At 51.0% G+C, this 23,208-nt stretch overlaps 8 protein-coding genes across 8 annotated transcripts; 4 read left to right on the forward strand and 4 right to left on the reverse strand.

Moving 5' to 3' along the window:
* Positions 1-129: 129 nt before the first annotated feature.
* Positions 130-4,234, reverse strand: PV06_09239 (uncharacterized protein). The gene has a single exon (XM_016410667.1). It carries the CDS (start codon positions 4,043-4,045, stop codon positions 398-400), a length of 3,648 nt encoding a protein of 1,215 aa, XP_016258474.1. The 5' UTR covers positions 4,046-4,234; the 3' UTR covers positions 130-397.
* Positions 4,235-5,181: 947 nt separating this feature from the next.
* Positions 5,182-6,026, reverse strand: PV06_09240 (uncharacterized protein; the record flags this gene model as incomplete). The annotated part of the gene is made up of 2 exons (XM_016410668.1): positions 5,182-5,561; positions 5,612-6,026. 2 exons carry the CDS (start codon positions 6,024-6,026, stop codon positions 5,182-5,184), a joined length of 795 nt encoding a protein of 264 aa, XP_016258475.1.
* Positions 6,027-6,319: 293 nt separating this feature from the next.
* PV06_09241 (uncharacterized protein) lies at positions 6,320-6,919 on the forward strand (the record flags this gene model as incomplete). Its single annotated transcript, XM_016410669.1, has 1 exon — positions 6,320-6,919. The coding sequence occupies one exon, from the start codon at positions 6,320-6,322 to the stop codon at positions 6,917-6,919; it is 600 nt and encodes a 199-aa protein (XP_016258476.1).
* A 1,544-nt stretch (positions 6,920-8,463) lies between these two features.
* On the forward strand, positions 8,464-9,511 carry PV06_09242 (uncharacterized protein). The gene is made up of 2 exons (XM_016410670.1): positions 8,464-8,824; positions 8,958-9,511. Exons 1-2 carry the CDS (start codon positions 8,598-8,600, stop codon positions 9,406-9,408), a joined length of 678 nt encoding a protein of 225 aa, XP_016258477.1. The 5' UTR covers positions 8,464-8,597; the 3' UTR covers positions 9,409-9,511.
* PV06_09243 (uncharacterized protein) lies at positions 9,463-10,839 on the reverse strand. The gene has a single exon (XM_016410671.1). It carries the CDS (start codon positions 10,653-10,655, stop codon positions 9,585-9,587), a length of 1,071 nt encoding a protein of 356 aa, XP_016258478.1. The 5' UTR covers positions 10,656-10,839; the 3' UTR covers positions 9,463-9,584.
* A 3,183-nt stretch (positions 10,840-14,022) lies between these two features.
* PV06_09244 (peptidyl-prolyl cis-trans isomerase-like 1) lies at positions 14,023-15,311 on the forward strand. Its single transcript, XM_016410672.1, has 2 exons — positions 14,023-14,110; positions 14,170-15,311. Exons 1-2 carry the CDS (start codon positions 14,078-14,080, stop codon positions 14,623-14,625), a joined length of 489 nt encoding a protein of 162 aa, XP_016258479.1. The 5' UTR covers positions 14,023-14,077; the 3' UTR covers positions 14,626-15,311.
* Positions 15,312-15,965: 654 nt separating this feature from the next.
* PV06_09245 (uncharacterized protein) lies at positions 15,966-19,552 on the forward strand. The gene has a single exon (XM_016410673.1). The coding sequence runs from the start codon at positions 16,530-16,532 to the stop codon at positions 18,906-18,908; it is 2,379 nt and encodes a 792-aa protein (XP_016258480.1). The 5' UTR covers positions 15,966-16,529; the 3' UTR covers positions 18,909-19,552.
* A 123-nt stretch (positions 19,553-19,675) lies between these two features.
* PV06_09246 (uncharacterized protein) lies at positions 19,676-22,995 on the reverse strand. The gene is made up of 2 exons (XM_016410674.1): positions 22,656-22,995; positions 19,676-22,594 (listed from the first exon to the last, which is right to left on the reverse strand). Exons 1-2 carry the CDS (start codon positions 22,983-22,985, stop codon positions 19,724-19,726), a joined length of 3,201 nt encoding a protein of 1,066 aa, XP_016258481.1. The 5' UTR covers positions 22,986-22,995; the 3' UTR covers positions 19,676-19,723.
* Positions 22,996-23,208: the final 213 nt, after the last annotated feature.

Genomic DNA, 23,208 nt, shown 5'->3' on the forward strand with positions numbered 1-23,208 from the left:
CTCGCGTGGCATCAGAAAGTGGCGGATGCCGAGTCAAAAGCCTCAGCCTTGCTAGTCAAGACTACAAGTAATGTGCAAAGGCTGGGAACTTCAATTTTGGCTCTGACTTGGTTGAAGATTTGATGCTAATATTTTCATTCGCAATGAGTTTATTGCTATCCTAAGATGCTTTCGAGCTACTCAGTAGATATAATTCTTGTTATACAGGCCAAGAATTACCGTAGCTATATGTTGTCAAATGCATAAAGAGAACGCACCTCGCCAGCAATATGCATACCCGAGTCTCTCTAAATTGTTCCCCAGCCAGGAACCACCACCCATGATAGTACTTTTCCAACTGACCACTTCAAAACCCTTTGTGCTCTTCGCTATGAGCATTACTCGTTGCAACAGGTCTTCAGGATTCAGCATGACCATTCATCGCTTCCTCATCCTCGTCCTCATCGTCATCATCGTCGGCGATCGTTCGAAGTTGTTTCCGCTGTCTGGGAGGCTGTGCGCTGACCTCTTCTTCTTCGTCTCTGGTGTCGGCCATTTCCTCGTCCCTGTCTGAAGCAGGGGATGCCGGAGTGTCAGGGTCCACATCGGGGGTAGGGACAGCTTCAGGCTCATCTTCCAGCTCCGAGTCCGAGTCCACAACCACCGCGGCAGACTTGTATTTGTCGTTCTTGCGAGGCTCCTTTGCTTTGCTCTTTCTCTCCAACTTCCTCTTCTTCTTCTTTGGCTTCTCGGTTGATGCTTCATTGTCGGAGCCACTGAGGGGAGTTCTCGAAACACTTTTTTCGCTTCTTCCATCAGACACATCGCCGTCGTTGTCGATGAAGCCGTCTTCATCATCTCTCTTCTTGCGCTTGGTGCTAGTTTTCTTCGACTTGCGCTTGACACGCTCTCCAGTTTCCTCATCGTCAGTATACTCGGCAGCTTCTCTCGCAGCAGCTTCAGCCCGGAGTTGTTCGGCGAGCTTCTCTGTCTCTTCGACAATCTTCCTCCGTTCATCTGCAATCTTTTTAGCCCGTTCCTCTTCCTCCTCTCTGCGACGTTTGGAGGCTTCTTCGCGTCTCCGCAATTCCTCCTGGCGTTTCTCGATTGCCTCTTGGAGTCTTGTAGCATTCTCGGCCTCATAAGTCGCCTGCCTGGCGCGTTGTCGCTCAAGCTGATTGCGCATAGTATTCTTACCCATAGCTGCACGTTGTTCAAGTGCACTACGGGGGTATGGGGGTTGCTTATGCTGGGCCACTTGTTCAAACGTTTCAATGGCCTGTTCCAGCCCGGTGATCGCGGCATCCACATCAGACAGAGTCCGATCAGTCTCTTTAGCTTGATTGACATGCTGTGCGATCTGGAACTGAATGAAGGCGACGTTGAACTGCAGATGCGGCGAATCTTCCTGCGTAGCCAGTGCTCGTTTCATGTAATCCAGTGCCGTATTCAACGATGCGATCGATCTGTCTGCCTTGCCTTTCAACAGCCATGCTCTTGCTAGACAAGCAAGTAATTGAGCATTTTCGCCTTTGGTTTCTTTTCTCAAAGCAATCTCGTAGTTGTCAATTCCACGCTGATATTGGCGTAACTCTGTCATAACGTGACCTAAATTGATATTGACAGAAGCATCGCGAAGGGTGTCCTTGACTTTAGTGAATATCTGAAGAGCATCTGAATAGGACTTCTTGTCATCACAAAGGGCAATCGCGATACCCTGAGCGGAATATGCATTCTTTGGGTCGAGTTGTAGAGCTTTGTCGAAGAACTCGTAGGCCTTGGCGTACATTTTGCTTCGCTTCTCTTTTTCCTGATCAGTGTTTCGGGGCATATCTCTGGCAATGGTGAGATGAACGTTGCCCATTCCAGTCAGCGAATACAAATCGTGCTTATCATAGCCTTGAAGAGTGTGCTTATAGTGTCGATTCTCTGCATCCTCGGCGATGTTGTTGGTCTTCTTCTTCGCGCTATGGTGATACCAGCCCATCAAAGCTCTGACTTCTGTATTGCCATAATCACTCTGATATACAGCATTGATCTTGCGAGGACCCTCGTCACGTGGAGAAGTTTCAAGCGCAATGTAGGCCAGGCGTGCCAATGCATCCGTGTAGTCAGCGTGTCTTCCAAGGAGACCTTCGTAAACCTTTTGTGCTTCAGCTACCAAGCCTAGTGCTTCGTAGGTTCTGGCAAGGTTATAAGAGATTGTCGTAACAAGAGCATCGGTGTCGCTATTGTCCACGTCTTCGGAACTCATCTTATCCTCTTCCGCCGCTTTCTTTTCGGCCTCTTGCTTTTCAGTCAACTTTACGCACGCGTTCAGTGCAATCTGGAATGTCTCTCGAGCGAGGGAGAATGACTCTTGTCCGTACAAGAAACAAGCCATGTTATTGAGTAGCTGAGGAGGCAAGTTCTCCCGCATTTGAGCGATATAGGCAGCTTCGTCTTCGTTGGGTTCTGGACGGTCCTCATCAGGAAACTTTTCAAGCTGCATCGCTTCAACTTGTTGTAGACATTTGAGGCTCTCGATTGGGTTCTCCTGTTCGTAGAGCCGTGCGAGATACAGCAAAACGGACTCGTCCGCCTTGGCTCGAGATTTTTCGTCCTTCCAAGTCTTTCTCACGTTCTCAAACAACGTGATGGCCTTTCTTGCCGAAGCTGCTCTGTCCTCTTTTGTAATGGCCGTCTGTGTCGAGAAGGCCTCTTCGGCATATATACACCCTAACAATGTCATCGCCTCGACATGCTTGTTGAGTTGGCCAAGGGACTCTAGGCGGAACTTGGCCCCCTGGGTGTCTTGACTCTGGACCATTATTTGAATGAGACCAAATTTGGCCGGGAAGTAGCCCTTATCCAAACCGCCTCGGGCTTGATCTGCTCGTGTGTAGCACTCATTTGCCTTGGCGAGGTCGCCTTTATTATGCTCTTTTCTGGCCAACAAATACCAACCATCACTCGCAATAGCATTGATGTCTGTTTGTTCGATTGCTTTTCGGGCAAGCGGCTCGACAGTGTCATACCTTCCAGTCAACAGGAAATAGCTCGCAAAGGTCGCGCAGCTGAGCGGGAAGTTTTTGTCGATGGTGTAAGCTTTCTTTGTATGCTCGGAGATTGCTTTCTTATAGAGGATGTTGAATTGAGGATCCGACGCAGGATATTTGGCACTTTCATGAAGATAGTACACTCCGAGGAGGGCGTGAGCGACCTTGGACTCGGGAGTCAATGCCAGAGATCTTTCCCACGCGGCTTTGGCACGATCGGGGAACCCCAGCTGCCACAGACAGCACCCGATGCCTATCCTCGGATCTGGGTCAGTGAGACCGGGCATTTTGGCTAGGACATCTTGATAGGTTTGAAGAGCCGGAGCGAACTGTCTTTGAAGGTATAGAGTCCTAGCTTTTCCCATTGCAGCCATCATGTTACGCCCGTCGGAGGATCTGAGTGCATCATCAAAACACTTCAAGGCTTGCTTGAGGGACTCGGCTCTTTCCGCATCAGCGCCCGCTCTTGTGGACGATTGCAGCGAAGCTCGAAGGAGGAAAAGAACGCCTCGTGTGAGGTAGAGGGGTGGGAAGGCAGGATTGATGCGCAGAGCGTCGTTGATGGTCGTAGTGGCTTCTCGAAGATAGTGATCCTTGGTTTTCATATCGCTGTTCACTTGTGTCTCAGACAACACGCGAGGAGCCTGTCGACTTTTGAAGAGGTCGAGCCACGCGACGCAGGCAAGGAGACTCAGCCGTTCTTTGGGACCACTACGTGCGAGCGACCCAAGACCCTTGTCCAAGATCTCGAGAGCATGGTCTATTTGAGTCTGCTTCGCGTAGGCCAAGGCGATTGTTATCCATAAATTCTTTGCTGCCTTCTCATTTTCCAGCAATTGGCACAATTCGGTTGGATCGTCCAGGTGGTCTTCGAGGTTGACCTCGACGGCTTCGTCTGCATCAAGGCCACCAGACACAGGAATGTCGATGGCTGTTGGGATATCGACGAAGCGGGAGTCTGGGGTGATGCCACCCATGAGGCCATTAGAGGTGCTCGTCGTGCCATTTCTGGCCACTGCTGCCGCCATTATGAATGTTTAGAATATGATGAGGGATTCTTGTGGTTTTGCGACTCAAGACATTTTGAAGGAGGATCGAGGTCAGAGACGGGTATGAGGAGCGGAGACTTCAATGAGCCTTACTATTGTCGATGAACGCGCATGAATTTTTCTCAATATGCGACCACAGCGCGCCAGCTGGTGTTGACAGTGAAAGAGGAATTCACTGAGGGTGAAGATGTACCCAAAAGTTTCTCCGCTCCGCGGCCACGAAGCCGGGATGCAAACATTCACTGAAGAGTTTTACGCCACCGTAGTATGGTACTTTGGAGCATACGGGTCTAAGCGACGGAGTACCCAATATGAGTTGGCCCCAGCAGCCTTCCTACTCGTACGTCCTCGGGACGAATTTGCTGATATCGGGCCTTGTACCTTGCATAGCACGCGTGTCTATTTACTTGAAAATACTTGCTAGAACATAAAGAAAGTCCATTATACTCGATCGCAGGGAAAAAAAGTGGAGGCGTGTAGAGGGGGAAAAAGGATGCCAAGTATGAGATTTTAACCCAACTTCTTTTGAATCAATCCATGTTTGATATGGGGGTATAGGCCGTGACAAAGATGTGTTCTAGCTGAGATCGCCGATGTATTGTTACTCTGGGGTAACTAAGGATGGGCTTGGACAATAATTAGCACGGAAAGATTCAGAAGGTAACGCTGTGGGCAGCGACACCAGACCTGCCCTCATGTCCTAGAATAGATCTCGCTATCGAGGCCAGATCACCTATCCAAATGGTATTTATGCTCGACTCTTGTGCCGCGAAAGGAGTCTCTATGCACGTATAGTGCTCTACAGTTACTTCTAAAGACTGACCTGTGCTCTCTAATGCTGGGGATGCAGGGTCAGGTGGACTTGATGTAAACTCGAGCTTCGGTATGCAAAGTGTTATGTGATTTATGTCCTTTTCTTTGCCAAACGAGCTCCTATGATCATGGAGAGCTAATAGTCGACTACACCGAAAAGAAAGCATGACTTCTGAGAGTGCAAAGAGAGTCGGAACGACCCACGGGATACCAATGTGCGCGTTGACCGCAGCCCCGTGCATAAACCCTCTTGTCGAGTGATATGAGGCCTCCAGCTTGTGATGGGAAGAGGTGGCAAGCTGTTACTCTGAAATCCGAGGCTGTCCGAATTGCTCAAGTGTCCGAGTGCTGAAGGCATGAGAAGAACTCGTTACTGGGGGAAGTGGAGATATTTCAGACGCCAATTCCTGCAGGAAATCCGCGTACCGATGAATGCATGTTCCACTCTTCCAGAGATCTGCCAAGGCACGACTGACACCATTGTGGCCGTCTCGAACCCGTACTGCTTGAAGGAAATCTGCTGAGTCGTTGAGGTTGATCTGTCCACGCTTGATCCTACGGGTTGATCCATGTCGTCTGAAATCCTCGATGGTTGCGACATGAGGGCGATTATCGTTCAGAACGAGGACGAAGGTGTTACAACATGTAGCCCTCGCAGTGGCGATTTCAAATTGGAGAAACCCTGTGCATCGTGTTAGCAAATCCGTGGCCTTTCGATTGCATCTAATCAACACTTGCCATCTAGTGCTGTCGAAGTGACGACGTCCAGGTAGAGTACCACGTCCCGTGGATGCCGCTTGGCGTCTGATGCGGCCTGATTCACTCTCGCCCAGTGAGACGATCGCATCCATTCGTCATTGTCCTCGGTCGACCACTTTTCTTTCCGATAGAGCAAACGAACCGTAGCCACAGTCTTTCTTGGTTCCCCTTTTAAATTTGGCGTCTGAAGCCCGGCAGTTGTGAAGTAGACTTTGCCTTCCCCAAGAGCGTGTCCAGCCTCCTTCAGGGCCAACAGTGTCTTTACCTCCAGGGAAAGTGGTCGGCCCTTTCTGATGTCGTCAATGTCGTTACGCCATCGAACGGAGCCGTCTGGCAAAGGCGTCAAGTTCCAGCGCTCAGTCTTCGCAATATCGTTTAGAAGAACCATTTTGGAGCAGTTGAGGGGAAGAGACTTGTGTAGGTAGGAAGCAAGGGCTGGGGTTGAACATTGAATCTGCATTTGTATGCACAAAGGGATAAGTGTTTCCACGGCAGTCACTGCTTCACATTCAAGCTAATGCAAGCACCCTAGTCCAATGAGCCAGACTTCGGGTTTTGGCTCGCCAGTTCAATGTCAAATTGCAGGGAGTAGAGCTGGACTTCCTTCCCACCAGCTGGGACCTCAACAACCCTTCAAGCGCCATCTCCTACCAGAGCTTTGTGGAAAACTTCTATGATGCCATGATACGCCCTGCAAATGCGACAGCTCAACAAATGGAAGAATTCTTGGCTCTCATCACTTTCAACAACCACTTCTTCCGAATCGCTGCCATGGAGATAGTTGAACTTCGACACGACCAGTCTCATGTAGAGGATCCATCTTGGTCGGCACAATTGAAAATGCTTTGTTCCGAAACAAAAACATATCGGCCACTCCCTCCTCAAGTTACACGCGTCCACGATGAGCATGACTTGGTGAAGAAGTCGTTTGCCGGTAGATTTCAGGGTGTCTTGCATCCGTTCCGAAAAGATTCTGTCGATCCTGACACCGCCATGTTGGCAACATTCGCCGGAGACTTAGTCGCCGTTCTGTATACTGGCTCCTTCCGCATCCGCAGAGACGAAGCATTCATGAACTTCATCCGGACCAATCATGCCAGGGGAAAAAGACCAGTCGCTGAGACTCTGTCGAACCAGGATGAAGGTATCCCATCATCACGCGAAGTGGCTATGTCAGATGCTCAGGACGAGGCTCAACAAAGCCCAGAATCAGACAGCAGCTATGATAGTCCACTGGTTGGCCCCAACAAACGCCGCAAGCTTTCCTCAAACAGACATTGAAGACATTGTTCTTAAAAGGGCGGAAGAAACTGCAACCAGTGGAGATGACACCGGGGGCTCTCCTTTCAACTGATTCAACTTCGAGACTGAGCCATGCAACGGATGTTTAGCGATGAGATAGGCCGTGGTTTGATTGGAGCACGCTACTCTCACGGTGCTGCAGGGATGGTTACCAGTTTTGGTGTTGATTTGAATGCAAAGGTGTCCCGGCCAGAGGGTGAAAAGAGTATTCAAATCTTCTATCATTAACTTCTCAATATGTGTGTCCAATAACATCTCAATGCCTCAATCCCTTGTCGTAGACTTCTTATGTATGTTGCTGGTGCAGATCGCGTACGAGGCGGGTCTTGGCATCCCTTCTTGCAAATTCCACTGGTCATGGCATTTGGACTTTTTCAGTTTCATCACTGATTTATAGACTTTTAGATCTCAGTGGCAATAAAAACTAGGTATGTATGAGATAGGACTGCTTGGTGAGAAAGCTATGGTATGTGTTTCAGTTGACCTAGAAAAGCTCACTACCTCAGAGCCATCTCGTATGGAGTACTTGTTAGCCGAGTCCAGCAAATCACCGTGGGAGGTGGAGCCACTTGGGGCAACGTTGAGAAATTATAACAATATAGTTGGGACCGTGAAAAAAGCTACCACAATCCGCCTTGCGGTCTGTTAGCTCAGGTTAGTTCACATTTGCTACAATGTGATATTGTACAATCACTAATTCTCAACAGTTGGTTAGAGCGTAAGCATTTCGCCTACTATTGACGCGATCACCCTTATACTCACATATCTCCAGGTGGTGCTAATAACTTCAATGTTATGTATACGCCAAGGTCATGGGTTCGACGTAAGCTCTCATTACTCCTGCACAATATACAACATCTAACATTCCATGTTCAGCCCCATATGGACCATCTTGTTCAAGATTTTCTCTTCCTGTCTGGGTTCAATTCCCAGCGTGATATTTTTTTTTCCAGTTTTTGTTTGTTGTGGGTTCCTTTCAGGTGGGTCAGCGATGCAAAGAGAATGCACAATACTGCTGTGTATATGGCTCAAGGCTTCACAGAGCTCTGAATACTTCTCAATCCACTGAAGCCTCGACTCATCATCACGAAATAAGATATCGTCTTTCTGATCCGAGACCGGTTATACTTTCAGTCACGAAGACCATCCGTGATCGTTTTCATTCGCGCAGTTCTAGAGGAATCTACATACAGTCTGTCAGCGTCCCATTGAATCGGCCTTTGATGACCTATCGATGCTGACGAGCACTATTCTACTCGCGGGGTTTCCACCCCACAACCCTCTCTCTGACTTGCTTCCACTCCAAAGACTGTGCGCGAATTGAAGTCTACCCGTTTTCGAGGCATGTCTTACTTCGCTACAGAGGAGCTGAAACCACATTTTAGTAGGAAGTGGTATCGTAAGTAAGCAGCGACGATCTTGGGAGCCTGAAACAAGCTCCTTTCCAAAAGGTATATAAACCGATCAACCGATCAACCCATAACCCCAAGCTTCGTTCCTGAGCAAGGAACTCCTCGTGTTTTGTTATAACCGCATCGTGCGCGCACATCGCCCGTCTTGGACCCCGGCCTAATCAAAACCACAATCTCATTTTTCAACAGTCATTGTATGTACGCTGTCAGGGTAACATACAGAGTACTTCAGCAAGCCTTCAGTCATGGCGCCGGTCACTGAGGTTGTTCTTGCTCCCATGTCAGACGAAAAGATACCCGACGACTACGATAGCGAACTGGGCAAGACGTTCAAAGAACTCCTCATGACCATCGTGGCTCAGGATGGCTGCCAGCGACTTCTCTGGGGTCAACAAGTGGAAAACCCTGCGATTATGACCCTCTTTATCGACTGGGACAGTGTGGACCATCACAAGAAATTCATTGCTTCAGAGTGAGTAATTTACCATGGTGTACCATTTTCTCACCCATTAGTTATGCTCAAGCACTCGCAAGTTGCATGCAGCCAAAAAGCAAAAAAAAGGCAAAAAAGCACAAAGCTAATAACTACTGTAAAACCCCGGCAGAACTTATAAGCCATTCATGGACAAGGTTGCAGGGATTCTGAAAGGTTCCATGACCATGTACCACGTCGGTATCGAGCCACACCCACCGACGGCCGCGCTTGTGGGAAGCACACCCCAGGTGACGGAGTTCATCATGGCGTACTTTCCCAAGGACTACTCCGCCGAGGACCGAAAGACCTTTGACGAAGGAATGCGCGCCTTTGGAGAAGCCGTTTCCAAGACGTCCCAAGGGTACAAGACATCAGTGGGTGGCTTCATCGAGGAAGAAGTCGTCGACCCTAAAACCTCGGAACCCTGTTTGGGCTATGTGGCCCTTGTTGGCTGGGAAAGTGTGCAAGCTCACTTGAGCTACAGAGAGACCCAGGCCTTCAAGGACAACATCCACTATCTGAGGGGAGCAAAGGATTTGAAGAATGTCGTCGTCTTCCATGTTGACGCGAAGCCGATCTGAGCGACCAGCAAGCAGGGGATGAGATGGGATTTGGGATAAGCGGAGTGTAATCATTCCAGTTCACGCTCCTAACATGAAATACATATCCAAGAACAACAATTAGACAATCTTTGGTCCATAAATTCCTTCCTTCTCGCCCCACGTACATTGAGAACGCTCCGGTACATTTCCCAGACCTACGCATACCTGAGCTTTTCCACTCCCACCATTTCCGCCTCCTTGTTCAAGTTCGCAATCTCGGCTTCGGTGAAGGGTATGCCCTCTCGCTCTCGCTTCTCCTTGTTCAGCAATTCGATCTCGCCGGGGAAGTAGATGCGGTCGACGCCCGCCATCTTCTCGCTCCCGACGACGCGGTCGTACAGGCACTGCATGCGCTCCTTGAACTCGTCCAGGGACATGAACAGGTCCGGCTTGATGGCCACGATGAAGTGGCCCACGTCGGCGGTCTTTGTGAAATCGTAGGGCCCGCCGACGTCGCCGGCGAACGCGGAACCCGAGAGCACCCCGGAGAAGACGTCCATCATGATGGCCAGGCCCGACCCCTTGGGCCCGCCCATGGGCAGCATGACGCCCTCGAGCGCGCGGGCGGGGTCGTCGGTCGGCGCCCCGTCCCCGTCCAGCGCCCAGTCCGTGGGGATCTTCTCCCCTCGCCGCAGGGCCTTGTAGACCTTGCCGCGCGCCGCGACCGAGGGCGCCATGTCCAGGATGAACGGGCGCCCGGCGGGACCGCCGCCGGGGGCGCCGCACGCCAGCGGCGACACCCCCATGGACTTGCTCCGGCCCCCCCAGACCGGCAGCGCGGGCGACGAGTTGGTGAACACCAGCGACATCATGTCGGCGTCGACGGCCCGCTGGACGACCCACGCCGCCATGCCGTAGTGGTTGGAGTGCTTCACCGACACCATCCCGATGCCGAACTGGCGGGCCATGCTGATGGCGCGGGTGATGGCCACGTCGGCCGCCACGAAACCGAATGCGTTCTTGCCGTCCACGGAGGCGACGACCGGGGTGGCTTCGGTCACCTCGGGCACGGCGGTCGGGTCGAGGATCTTGCGTCGGATGCGCTCCATGTACGACGGGATGCGGTTGGCTCCGTGGGTGTCGACGCCCCGTAGGTCCGCTTGCACGAGGCCGCTGGCGATGATTTCGGCATGTTCGGACGATACCCCGTTAGCCGTGAGGATGGATTCGACAAACCTTTGGAGGTCGTTTGGTTGGACCTGGTGCACTTGCTGTGAGGTAGACATTTTGAAAGGTGCCCCGTGGTGTCAAAGAAACAGATCAGGCTGTGCGAAGGCTCTTAGGAACCGGTGGGGTGTTTTCCTACGAGGAGACGACTGGCTTGAGATGTTCTCAGTTTCGTTCTCTTCGTCATTTTATATTACATCAACGTGAAAAGTATAGACGATGGCTCTGCTCGGTATTGTTCCGTAAGAACGGACAGGACCGAGCAAGTGACAGCGCGAGAAATATATTTACCGTGTAAAAAATGTGGTTACCGCGACTTTCTCCGCGTACGGCACCAACCAAAGACTAGAACGAATCAACGCTACACAGGTCCACACCTCATATTGATATATCAACCGTAGGCACTCGAACTAGGTCTATGCATGCGACGTTGACTAAGAACAACGATGGCAAAGACTTTCTGGATCGCGTTTTTGACCCAAATAGAGTCGTAATTAGATGAGCCAAAGATCAATTACCATTACTGCCACCACCAAGTAGAGTCGTAAACCTCATTCAAATCTTTGAACAAAATCGCACAATCCCATGACAATGGCCCTATCTCTACCAAGGCCAACTGTCCTACCGTACATCACTTTCACGTTTCTCAATTGGAACGGTTTATGAGGTTGACGCAGATCGTCTGCAGCTTTCGATGCGATGAACTCAGTCTGAGAGCTTGATAAAACTTCACTAAGGCTTGCCGAACGCATCGTCGAAATCTTCTGCTTTCGATACAGGAGAGCCGAGCAGTAAGTGAGCAAGGGCATTGCTAACAGGATGATACCAACCGGCAGAAGAAGGAGCCAGATTCTATCCTTTGCGAGTCTGACTGTGAGAGTGTTCGACCTGATCAATCGGGTATTTGCTGGGCGGTTCACAACAAGCTCCTGAGCAACAGTACCGACAGAGACGTTGACGAATTTTCCCACCTCTTCCAGAGTCCAGTCGTTGCGCCATCCGGATGTCGTCGTATACACAAGGGGAAGTTCGGCCTGGTTGTAATGGTAGAACATGGGCTGGACGCCACCTACGCTGACCCCCACTACAATCGGTGCCATTGTCATCCAAAACACTACTTCAGTAGCTGCTCCTGTGATTCCTTGTGTCGAGGTCAATTCCTGCGTGGCAAGTTCTTTGTCTCTGCACTCGTTGGCCCCAATGCAGAGAATGTCGTCCACCAGCTCGATGTCAATGTTGCATGCTATCCCTTGAAAGGGAGTGTATTTATCCAGCGAGTAGAAACTCGCCCCATCTTCAATCGTTCCATTTACAGCAGCGAAAATGATGGTAGAGCGCGTCCGAGTCGGGCTTGGTAGCTCACGAACGTAAGCCCAGACTGCTAGATGAGGCCACCATAGTATTTCAATATATCCCACACCCCGTCAGTGTTGTCCGTCACCACCTGTGACATAACGACGGTATAGCTGACTTTCCACAGTACTGTTGGATGCAAAAGTGACTTCATGAGCGTGGCAGTCAATGCCTTTCTCTAGCCTGATCGCGCGAGCTGTAAGGTTGCCTTTCTCTGTCAGCGTGAACCTGTCTACGAACCACTCCCGATACTCAGTCATTGGCTCTTGTGATAGTGGCTCGGCCCAGGAAACATATCTGCTTATTGCAGGGGCAAGAAGGGTTTCGGGTGGGTTCTGCTGTCTGAAATGCCGTGAAGTTCCGCCTCCACCCGTGTAGGGCTCCAGAAAATGCGTTGTTTTGCAGATGAAATACGGAACCCACAAGAGGAGCTGCCGTAAGGGGTGCGAGGGTTATGAGTGCTGTGAATATTATGACAAGTGTCGCTTCAATGGTGGCACACCCATGAAAGGCTAATGCTGTCGAAGGTACAGAGCCGCGACTGGCAGACAAAAATGTGTCAATTTGGCTAATACTGTAGGGGTGCTGAGCAAGTAGTGGCCAAATCGAAGCTTCTGACCATGCATGTGCTGCGTATGCCATAGCCGCCAGGCTTGTAGAGAATACAAACGTGACGAGACCTTGTACAACCTCGAGATTGTCTCTGAACAGCGCAACTGTAGGGGTTACCGAGCAGTTCGTGGCCCAGTCAGGGCATTTGAGCTGTTGTCCACTGAGCCACAAGGTGAAACTAATCGCAATTCCGGCGACCAGTAACCTAGTGCAGAATGAGATCGGAATGCTTGGATTGTGTCGTATGAATGACCGCAGGCCAGCATTCTCTCTGCTGTCTGCAGTTCTTGTCGACGCTCCGTCGGCTTTGTTGACAGCCAACTTCAAAGGCTGCATTTGCATAGCGTCTTTTGTCATAGCAATGTTAGAATCAATCTCTGACACCATGTTTGGGGCTGGTTAGTATCAAATGAGAGCATCGCAAAAGTGAGAACAACAGTCCTTTCCGGGGGGAAGTGAATCGACATATAAAGCACTTTGACGATGTATAACCATGCAAGGCTGTAAGGCATACTTGGTCTGTCTTTCCTGGCTCCAAATAAGATTGTAACACAGCAATGCCTAGCCTAAGCGAGCTGAAAAATGTGGACTCACATTCACAGCACCAAACAGCGCATGCCTGTAGCTTGCCTTTTTCCTAAAGAATTCCATGGCAGATATACTCTGTCCTTTCCCAGAAATGATAGTAGCACAGAAAAGGCCGTACCAAGCCGGCCTAGAGAGGCCAAACTGACACATGTACTACACGGCCACGCAGCATCATCATATGGGTGAAGACCGCGGGCCCCATTTGGCGTTTCCTTTGTCGTCGTTAGTCGTCTAGATATCTTTACGAAACCGACTCCAAGACATCCATAGAAATTCGGAATTCTCGAGAGGCAACCATAGGCGATAATTAACAACAACAGCATGGTCAAGGACGCAAGAGACGGATAGTGATCTGACAATTACCCGAGCTTCCCATGTGTCTAATCCACATCAGCTTGCTTCCCTTTGACTATTGGCCCCTTTTTCGCAGCAGAGTCGTGTCGTATGATCGGGCTGATGCATCTAGACCATACAGATGCCAGTTGCCAGTTTTGGGGAGTCGACAAACCGACATTTGACATTGTCAAAATCTGCCAAATGGCCATCAGGACTCACATCGTAGCAGATATCCGAAAGGAGTAGAGAGCCAGAAGATTTATCACAGGGCTTCGTCCTATACTCGTAGTATCTGATTGATTCACAATATTTCACAGGGGCTGGATGACACATAGGGCTCGGCTGAGAATGAAGGCAGATCCAACAATTCGAAGTTAATGCATACATTCTCTGAGAGTGCAAGGAAGGATATTTGTACTGCGTAGAAGATGTTGAGATACCAGAATTAAGAGAGAAGGTTAAGCGGGAAGAACGTCATTTACTCAAGCCTCGTTTTTTGAAGCCCGGAATTTCTGTAACCAAAAGGCTTTTCCTGTACATACTTATATCTGAGTCTTTACTTGACTAACTTCACCTTCTCCAGCATATCAGTATGGCTACCGATGTAGTATTGGAGACCACCATGGTACGGCCAACTCTACCGGGTATATTCTCGTAACTTGACGCGCTAACAATGTGTTGCAGGGTGCAATCACCGTCGAGCTCTACAATGACCACGCTCCCAAAACGTGCAAAAATTTCTCCACGCTTGCAGAGAGAGGCTACTACAACAATGGAATTTTCCATCGTATTATTCCGAACTTCATGATCCAGGGCGGCGACCCCACAGGCACAGGACGTGGTGGTTCAAGCATCTATGGAGAGAAATTCGCCGATGAGATCAGTCCTTCGCTGAAACACACGGGCGCAGGTATTCTGAGTATGGCGAATAGCGGGAAAGATACAAATGGAAGCCAATTCTTCATTACCTTAGCTCCGACCCCGTGGCTAGACGGTAAACACACAATCTTCGGCCGTGTCAAGAGTGGGATGAAGGTGGTGCAAAGAATGGGGTTGGTTAAGACGAATGGCGAGGACAGACCTCTGGAGGAGGTCAAGATCATCCGGGCAAAGGTTGCGGATTCCTCGAACGGTGACTAGAAAGGCATACTCAACACGACACAAATTTTATTTCAGCAGCCTACCCGGGTCAGCCAGTATCACCCTCGAACCGATCCTCTGTGCAGCTCAGCACAGAAAGGCGCATCTCGTTGCGGTGAGCTGAAGCTGCCGCGCACCCCCGTGCTCATGATCAGCTCTTTCTCGATCTGGCTTGATATTCATGCCGACAACTGTGGTCTGGCCGACGACCAATGGGAAGCGGCCGCAAAGAAGAATGAGACCGCAAACTCTGTGAATGTTTTTACAATACTGTTGTGGCAGAGGTGAATCTGCAGGGAGAAGTCATGACCTCAAGGCCTTCCAAAGCGTAGGCGAGTTAGCGAGTCAGCAAGTCGGCGATGCGTGATAGACTTTGATGCGCTGAAAGTCCAGGACGAACATTCCAGGCGGTCGAATTTGCAGCGACACTGTGCAGGAGTCAGGCTTACAAAGGCAGCTGGAGTCAGCCGCGGCTGTGATATCACGGTTTGTGCGGTACAGTAATGCAGCCTCCAGGACTTTGCGATAGCGAGTTGGGCTAGAAGAATCTTTGCAGAAAGAATAGTTAGCATCGCTCCACGCGCCGTTACATTCCTATCTGTACGTAGATACCTACTATGTTTGGGTAGTATCTATATAACGAGACAAGCTTACGAGAACATATGATGGAGCGTGCGAACTTCAACGTCCTTCGGGCGATTAATGTCAGCATACGCACTGCTTTGCTGTCATTGAATAGAATCGCCGCTGATCGACGCCGGACTGAATTTCGTGCATATCGAGCCTCATTTCACCGTGGGCCTGATCGACGATGCTGGGAGTTGTAATCATCCGAGGTGATGGCACGAGTACTCCATATGTCTCGTCTTATTCCTTACGAAAGCTTCTTTTGCGTGGTTGTATATATCCTCGTGGCAAAATCAGAACCCGGTGGCATAGAGGTGCGGAACAACAGGGAGAGCCAGGATCTCTTCCACTCTTCCCATTTCCACTTCCCGGGCACACTGGGAGACCCTTGAAGTGCTTGAGTGCGATATGGCATCTGGTTCGTGGACGGCGTTGCAGCTAAAGATGCACGACGATTGAGGGTCGGCGGTTACGCGAGGCTGCGATTGGCCTCATTCTCCCCTTCGGCTGCTAAACTCGTTCTCCAGCGTTTCTTCCTCTGTCTCTTCCATCCTTTATCACATTCCTTCATCCAATCAGCTCGTGGTGTTTCTGCATTTTCATCGTCCCTCGGCGTCCATTTCGTTGTCCAACTGTTGCCCTGCATTTTGCGTGACTTTCAAGCCATTTCTCGGTCCGCTCCAGGTCCACTCGCCCTTCATGCAGTCGATCGTCCACAAACCAATGCAAGCTCTCTTCGAAGCGCTGACTCTACCGCTGACTCTGCCGGCATGTCCTCGAGATGTGTGTTACCATTGCTTCCAAACTTGCATCCTCACCTCGTCAAGTCAATATCACGGTGGGTAGCGGGGTGAATCAATTCCTCCACGCGCGGCCTCAATCTTCGTCACCTCGTCTGCTACTGCGTACTGTTCACTGTTTTGAATGCAGCTCTATATCGCCTTCCTTCGCCTCCCTCCTCCCTCTCATTGCTGTCCCAGAGGCATAAGGTCCTTCGGTTCGCGTTCATTACATTCGCTTTTCAGTCATTCTCCCCGAGAAAGCAGGCTTTCTCTGTTGTAACAATACAAAATCAGCGTTTCTCACCCACGAGCCATTGACTGGCCGGCCCATTGCGACCACTTCCACAGGAACTCAGATCCAATAGACTTGGCCCTCTCGACCACCAAGCCTCGGTGCGACCATACACTCGGCCGCATCCTGAATATCGATCAGCTGGCTGACTCTCGCTCATACAACCTCCTCACAATCCACACGCTTCCGGCATTTCATGCGACATGCCTACAATAGCGACTGAAGCTCTAGCGCAGTTGGCGAAAAGAGAAGACGACGCATGGCAGTCGATAGCAGAAGACTTGGTCAAGAGAGTCAACATTCCGATCAACAGTTCGACACCACCTGCACTGGTGGCTGCCATTCAAGAGGACCCGTTCAAGAATGCTGCAAAGTATGGCTTACTGTTTGTCTATATCGGGATCATTCTCTTACTCAGTGCGACATTGATGCGACTATACTACTACTGGGGTGACAAGATCCGGACGGCGCTGTACAAGGAAGAAGTCATCAACTCTGCCATCTCCGCATCTGCGACGAGTCCCATGAACTTCTCGCCAATGCATGGCTATGCCGATTATGAACTACCGAGTGCCATAAGTGCACAAACAGACGGCTCAACGAGGCACTTCTTTCCAAGCAAAGGTCCGCTCATCCCAGAGAAACCCAGACAACAAGCAGCTGTTTCCGCCATTGCACCGTTGAACAACACGATTGCTCTCTGTAGATGGATCTTCTACCGGCCCATTCCGGCGTTGAATGTTGGCAAGCACAGATTTACCTTTCCATCTTTGAGTGTCCTTGTGATCGTGACAATCTCGTTGCTGGCTTCGATGCTCTACTGCTTCCTCCCTCGGCCGTTGTTCTATGCCTCGATGTCCTACGGTTCACCACCTATGGCGGTCCGAGCGGGCATGATGTCGGTGTCTCTGATACCCTGGTGTGTCGTACTGGCAACAAAGACGAACCCAGTTTCATTCATGACCGGCATCGGTCATGATCGACTCATCGTCCTGCATCGCTGGGTCGCCTATCTTTGTATCATCTTCGCCATCATCCACGCCGTCCCTTACTGGTATCAGTCCGTCAATGACCCAGATGGATTTGCAACATTCAAGCTCTACTTCAACCAGCAGTATTATATCTTCACCACGGGAATTGCAGCCATCGCCCCGCTCATATTCCTCGCACTGCACTCTCTACCAATCTTCCGAGCCAAGATGTACGAGTTGTTCGTCATCCTGCATATCCCCGTAGCCTGGGCTTTCATTGGACTCCTGTTCTGGCATTGCAACAACTACCTCCGATCTTGGGCCTACCTCTACTCAACAATTGCATTGATGATCGCGTCCTTGTTGGCTCGACTATTCTTCCTCAACTGGATGAACCCATTTCGGTCCTCTTGGCTCATTGGTGAAGAATCCGCTGTGACAATCTTACCTGAAAACGCCGTCAAAGTCACCATTCCCACGCAAAAGCGATGGCGTCCCGGCCAATACGCATACCTGAGAATGCCTGGCGTCTCTATCCTGGAAAATCACCCATTCACAATCGCATCCCTCTGCAGCGAAGATTTCCCTTCCCAATACGGAGAACAATACCGCGACATGACACTAGTGTTCAGACCCTTCTCTGGTTTTACTCGCAAAGTCCTCGACACCGCCGTCAAGAAGGGACCATACAAGACATACAGGGCGTTCGTCGACGGACCCTATGGGGGCATGCAACGCCAAATGGCATCTTTCGACCAGGTCGTCTTCTTCGCCGGCGGAAGCGGCATCACCGCCATCGCCAGTCAGCTCCTCGACCTGATCAAACGCATGCGCGACGGCAAGGCAACGACGTCCAAGGTCAACGTCATCTGGGCCATGAAGCGGCCCGACATCATGGAATGGTTCAAGGAGGAACTCCGCATCTGCCGAGAATGCGCGCCTCCCGGTTCCGTCCAGTGCCACTTCTACATCACCGCGGCCAAGCGGAACGACCCTGGCCTCCCGGAGATCAAGGAGCACCGTCTCAGTGGCATAAGAGACAAGATCTCCGACGCCATCCACAACGCCGGGAGCAAGCGCAACTCGGCCATGATGATGGACGCCGAACCCGAACTCAAGAAGGAGTTTGAGGATCAGATCACCGCCCTCCCGCAAGCCTACCTCACCGCTCCACGACACTTGTCACCAGGTGGGGTGGAGCAGCAACAGCAACAACAGCAACAACCACACCAGACATATTTCCCTCCTCCCCCCAAAGAGGCACGCATGTCCACCATCTCCCAAGCGCAGATCGAAGCCACGCGCACCTTTGACTTTGGGTTTCCCCAGACGCCCACAAAGTTCCAAAAGAACCTCATGAGGTTTGCCTTTTTGCCGACCGGCGTCTCCAACCGCCGCGACGGCTGGCGCACCGAGTACGGCCGCCCGGACATCCCGTACATGCTCAAAGGTCTGAGCAAGGACTTTGGACGCCGGACGTGCGTGTACGTGTGCGGACCTCCCGAGATGAGGACCGACGTGGCCAACACGGTCGCCCGACTACAGCGAGACGTCTGGAACGACAGCGGCAAGGACGAGATATTCCTCCACGCCGAGAACTATGCTCTCTGAGAGAACACACCGCTGTCTCTCTCTCTCTCCAGGATTTGGTCCGTCGTCGTTCAGTATCGTACAGTTGTGCCGTATGTCGTTTGTTCCTCTCTTTCTCTCTTCCCGGTGTGTACAAGTGTGTGCAAAGCGTGGAGTTGGCAGAACCGGGGAAATCTTAATACTATATCTACCAAACCCTCGACAACTCACATAAAAATTTATTACCAGGGTCATGATGAGTACGGCGTGGACCGTGACGGTGACGACGAGGTGTTCGATGGGGAGGATGATGACGAGGACCTTTTCTCTCCGGGTTTCGGGATATTTTCATATGACTCTCCAAGGGGAGGGCACAAGTCGCCCGCCCCCTTTATGCACGCACGATACCCCCTCCTTGTTTCAATCCAAGACTTTTTTTTTTCTTTGTTTCCATACTGAACACCGACGTCTCCTTTTCTTCTTCATGGCAGCCTCGATCGTCGGTCGAGTGGTACCATCAACTTTTCACGTTAGTGGTGATGGCGGAGGGAGTGTGGGAGAGAAAAGACACGACAAATAGCTCTAGCTAAAGCTCAAGATTAAGATCAAGCTCATGGCTTCTTTGTAGGGCTACGAGTACATAGCTTGCTTAGGAACAAGTCAATGAGAGATGTGTGATGATGAGATACGCTGAGCTACTTTATACTTCCGACTGAAACGACATACGGATATCGTGCTCCCGTACGGGAATCCTCAGTTCTTATCATCTAGCCAACCCTTTTTGAATAGTACTTGGGTAATGATGCGTCTGGATTCAAGTAGGGTGGGACCGATTTTTGCCAGATTTATCACAGGAATCATCCACAAATCTCCCATATGCCCAACCGTCCAATACTCTCACCAGCATTACGCACAATGCACAATCTTGCCCGTCTCTCTTGTTCCTTTGTCTTGACCACCAGGTCATCGTCATGTTTCCATCCTTCGACGAGTCGCTGCGCCCAGATCGATCCCACGGCCGTACCGCGACCCTCGGCGAGATTGTACCCTCCGGAAGTCACAAAGCCGATCAAATCATGCGCATCCGGACAGGGCGGGTGTTTCGACCATTCGTCCTCCAAGGGTGGCGTATCGATCAGGTCTTGGAATGCTTCGAGAGGCGCAGATATTCCTGCATCATCGTCTGCGTCGAGGTAAACACTCTCAACTTGCTTCTTGTCACCCCGTGTCTGTGTTTGTGCTTGTGCGCCGGCCTTGGCCGTGCCTCTTCCTTTCTGGGTCGGCACGGCTTTTGCCTGGACTTGTGGCCCTTTCGGGATTTCACCGTCCCCACGGCCAAAAGCACTGTTTGGACCAAATTGGTCTATGATCTCTTGTGATGCATTCTTCGGCAACACATTGATATGGGCCAGTGATTCGCGATCGTACACTCGGTGAGCTCGCGGGAGTCCGAATTTATTGGTCTTTTGTTTGGGCAAGCGTACATTTGTGTGGGACACGTCATCCTTGACATCGAGGGCGATCCAGAGCGCGCGTAGGTCTCGCACGGCATTAGCATGCACTGAAGAATCTGTCGTGCTCGTGGCAGGCGGAGGCTGGGCTGGAGGTGGTTCGGATGACCACGATTGCGGTTGGTCCTGTCCCTGCGATTCAGGATCCGTGTTGGTGATCTTGGGTCCTTCGGTACTGTTCGCCGGCCTTGGAATCGATGGCAAGCGGTATATCCGCGCTGCGGGTGTCGGACTTCCTTTGTGAAGGAGCATTATGCGAACAGTCATCAATCCTGGGACGGAGGGGAAAGCGGCCGAATGTGGTTTCTTACATAGCGAGATACTCGCGCTCAGGCTGAGCTGTGTATATCCGCGCTCGACGAGGGGAGGGGTCATCTCACTTTCATCTTGGCTTTGCGGTCCTGCGTCTCTATTTGCTTTGACTTCTGCTATTGCTTCGGCAGCTTTGCGTTGCCGTTGTGTCAGAAGTAAAGGCTCATCGATGCTTTCATGGACGTGCTGTTCGACTTGATTCGGCACCTTCTGTACCTCGGGTACTTCAAGGTTCTGAAACAAAAATTCCCAATCACAAGCCCAGCCACACCCAATCTCCCCGCGCCGACCAAGTCCCAAATCCAGCCGGTCCCAAGCAACCCTGTGCTTTGGTGGCCTCCGAATCCATTGATCGAAGCGCTTCTCGCTCTCCGTTCTTTCCCATGCCTTGCCTGCTTCAGTGCCAGGGAAATCACCGGGGAACCAAGGCGCTTGAAGTTCGAAGGCCAATTGCTGTTTTTGATATAAGCCACCAAAGCGTGGTGTTCCGCCGGTAGAAAGGGGATAATACATGAGCGATCGCCAAAGGGGATCTACACACTTCCATGGCAGTAGAACAGTCCACGTGCCTTGCGGGTTGCCGCAGTTCGAGCCGAACCCTTTCTCCGCTCTTGATGCAAGAAGTATAACGGGGATCTGAGGGTCTTTTGGGGTAAGAGCTGGGCTTTGGCCTGGAGGCGCAAGCGCCTTTCGACGGTTAATAGCACCTTGTGATGGTAGTGCATCACAGACTCGCCATCGGTCGCGATGTGATGTTAGCGTTGAAGGCGTCCAAGACTTGTCCACAGGCCAGGAAACGAGAAGTTCATCTAGTTGAGTATTATCAGGATTAATTTGAGTTCTCTTGGGTGGGTAGTTGAGCCTTGGATCGATGACATCGAACGAAAGAGCGGCATTTTGCGGTAAAGAAGCAGGGTTGTTCAACCCAGCCAGAGATTTCCATGTCGACGCGGCTTGGTTTTCTGTGCCGACGAATGGTCGAAGAACGCCTAGCAAGGCTTCTGTTGACCCAGGGCCTTGGACATCAATGCTTCCAATCTCAAAGCGCAGATCCTCTACCAGGACCTGCGGTTTCTGCATCTTTGCTACCTTGAGTAATTCCTCCCATAGTTGGTGGAACGCCGCGGGATGTAGTCGCATCAGAATGTGATGATCAAGTTTGCTCTTACAGTTCGTCTGACCCATTGAACCTCCTGCCTGTCCATTTTGCTCGTCAACGTCCATGGCGTCTAGAGAGCTGGTATTGTCGTTGCTAGTAGACTTGTAATTTGGGCGCATGACCCAAATGATTTGTACAGGGGAAACTGGCTTTTTGATGCCATCTCGCTCATAAACCCACCCTTCAGCAAACCTTGTGCCCGACTTCCATTTCTTGTGCAGGCTAGGCGAAAGGTTTTTGGGAGAGAAGCCAAGAGCATTGAGCATACTGTCCAATGCAGGTTGGGTACCATGGCAGGAAACGGTCGACATATAGCTCACATCCCACGCTACACATCCGTGAGCACCGGCCGCACGGTGGCTAGGACGATAGCTCTTCTCTGTTGGACGCAGTGGGATTGCGAGTTTCCATAATGGCTCTATAGGCCGAGTCATATGCGCTCTCTTCGCGTGCCAAAGGTGAGTAGGTAACCATGTCTTGTTTACCTGCCTTCTTTGAAACTTCACGGTGGCTTTGGGCGGCTTTGCCAATGTATTCTTCTTCACTCTCGGTATTCTCTCAATGGAAACATGCTTTTCTGGATCTGTCTGCTTTGCATTTGCTTTGGCCTCCTTCTTTTTTCGACGAACAGTCTTTCTCTGTTGAGTTAACTGCTGTATACGTTTTGCTGTGCCGAGTCGAAGTCTCAATCGTTTGGATGGAGTCCGCGTTCTCTTGGTGACCGTTGGAGTGTTATCGTCCTTCATCTACTCAGCCTGGTCAGCCCTGTCAGTCTCAACGTCCCCTGATGAGAATATTCCCACCCACCTCACGTTCTGCCCGCCCCCGTAGCCGCTTTGGCACCTTCTTAGCATTGTGACTAGCTGTCCGTCGTCGCATGTGCCTCGGGACTTGCTGGAAAGCTCTTTGACTCAGGGCATCTCTAGTCCTTTGCATGCTCCTTTCAAGGGCACCAATCTCGAACTCTCGGGCTCTCAAGAAGGAAGCGACGTTGAGTTCTCCATTGGCCGGCAAGACAGCGTTGGTGGGCTCGACAGAAATGGCCCTGGAATCAAAGTATTTCTGGCGTTTACGGGACTTTGACGCTTGAGGCTGTTTGGCAGACGCCGCCTTGCGTTTCTGACCAGCCGATTGCATCTGACCAGACACTGTCACTTCATTATATTATGTTGGGTCTAGCGACTGTTCAACGCGCAGGCGCGTTTTCTTAAATCTCAAAACCCCAGATTATGGATTATGGATTATGTCATCCTTGGCGTTTGACCACCACCAAGTCGGTCTCTAGGTTTTCGTATTCGTATTTCACTTCAGGCTTCATGCCTCGGTAATTTTTCTTCTCGACGGTCTCTGGTATCTCAGT

The sequence above is a fragment of the Exophiala oligosperma genome (assembly GCF_000835515.1).
Source record: "Exophiala oligosperma strain CBS 72588 unplaced genomic scaffold supercont1.10, whole genome shotgun sequence".
Taxonomy (NCBI): Eukaryota; Fungi; Ascomycota; class Eurotiomycetes; order Chaetothyriales; family Herpotrichiellaceae; genus Exophiala; species Exophiala oligosperma.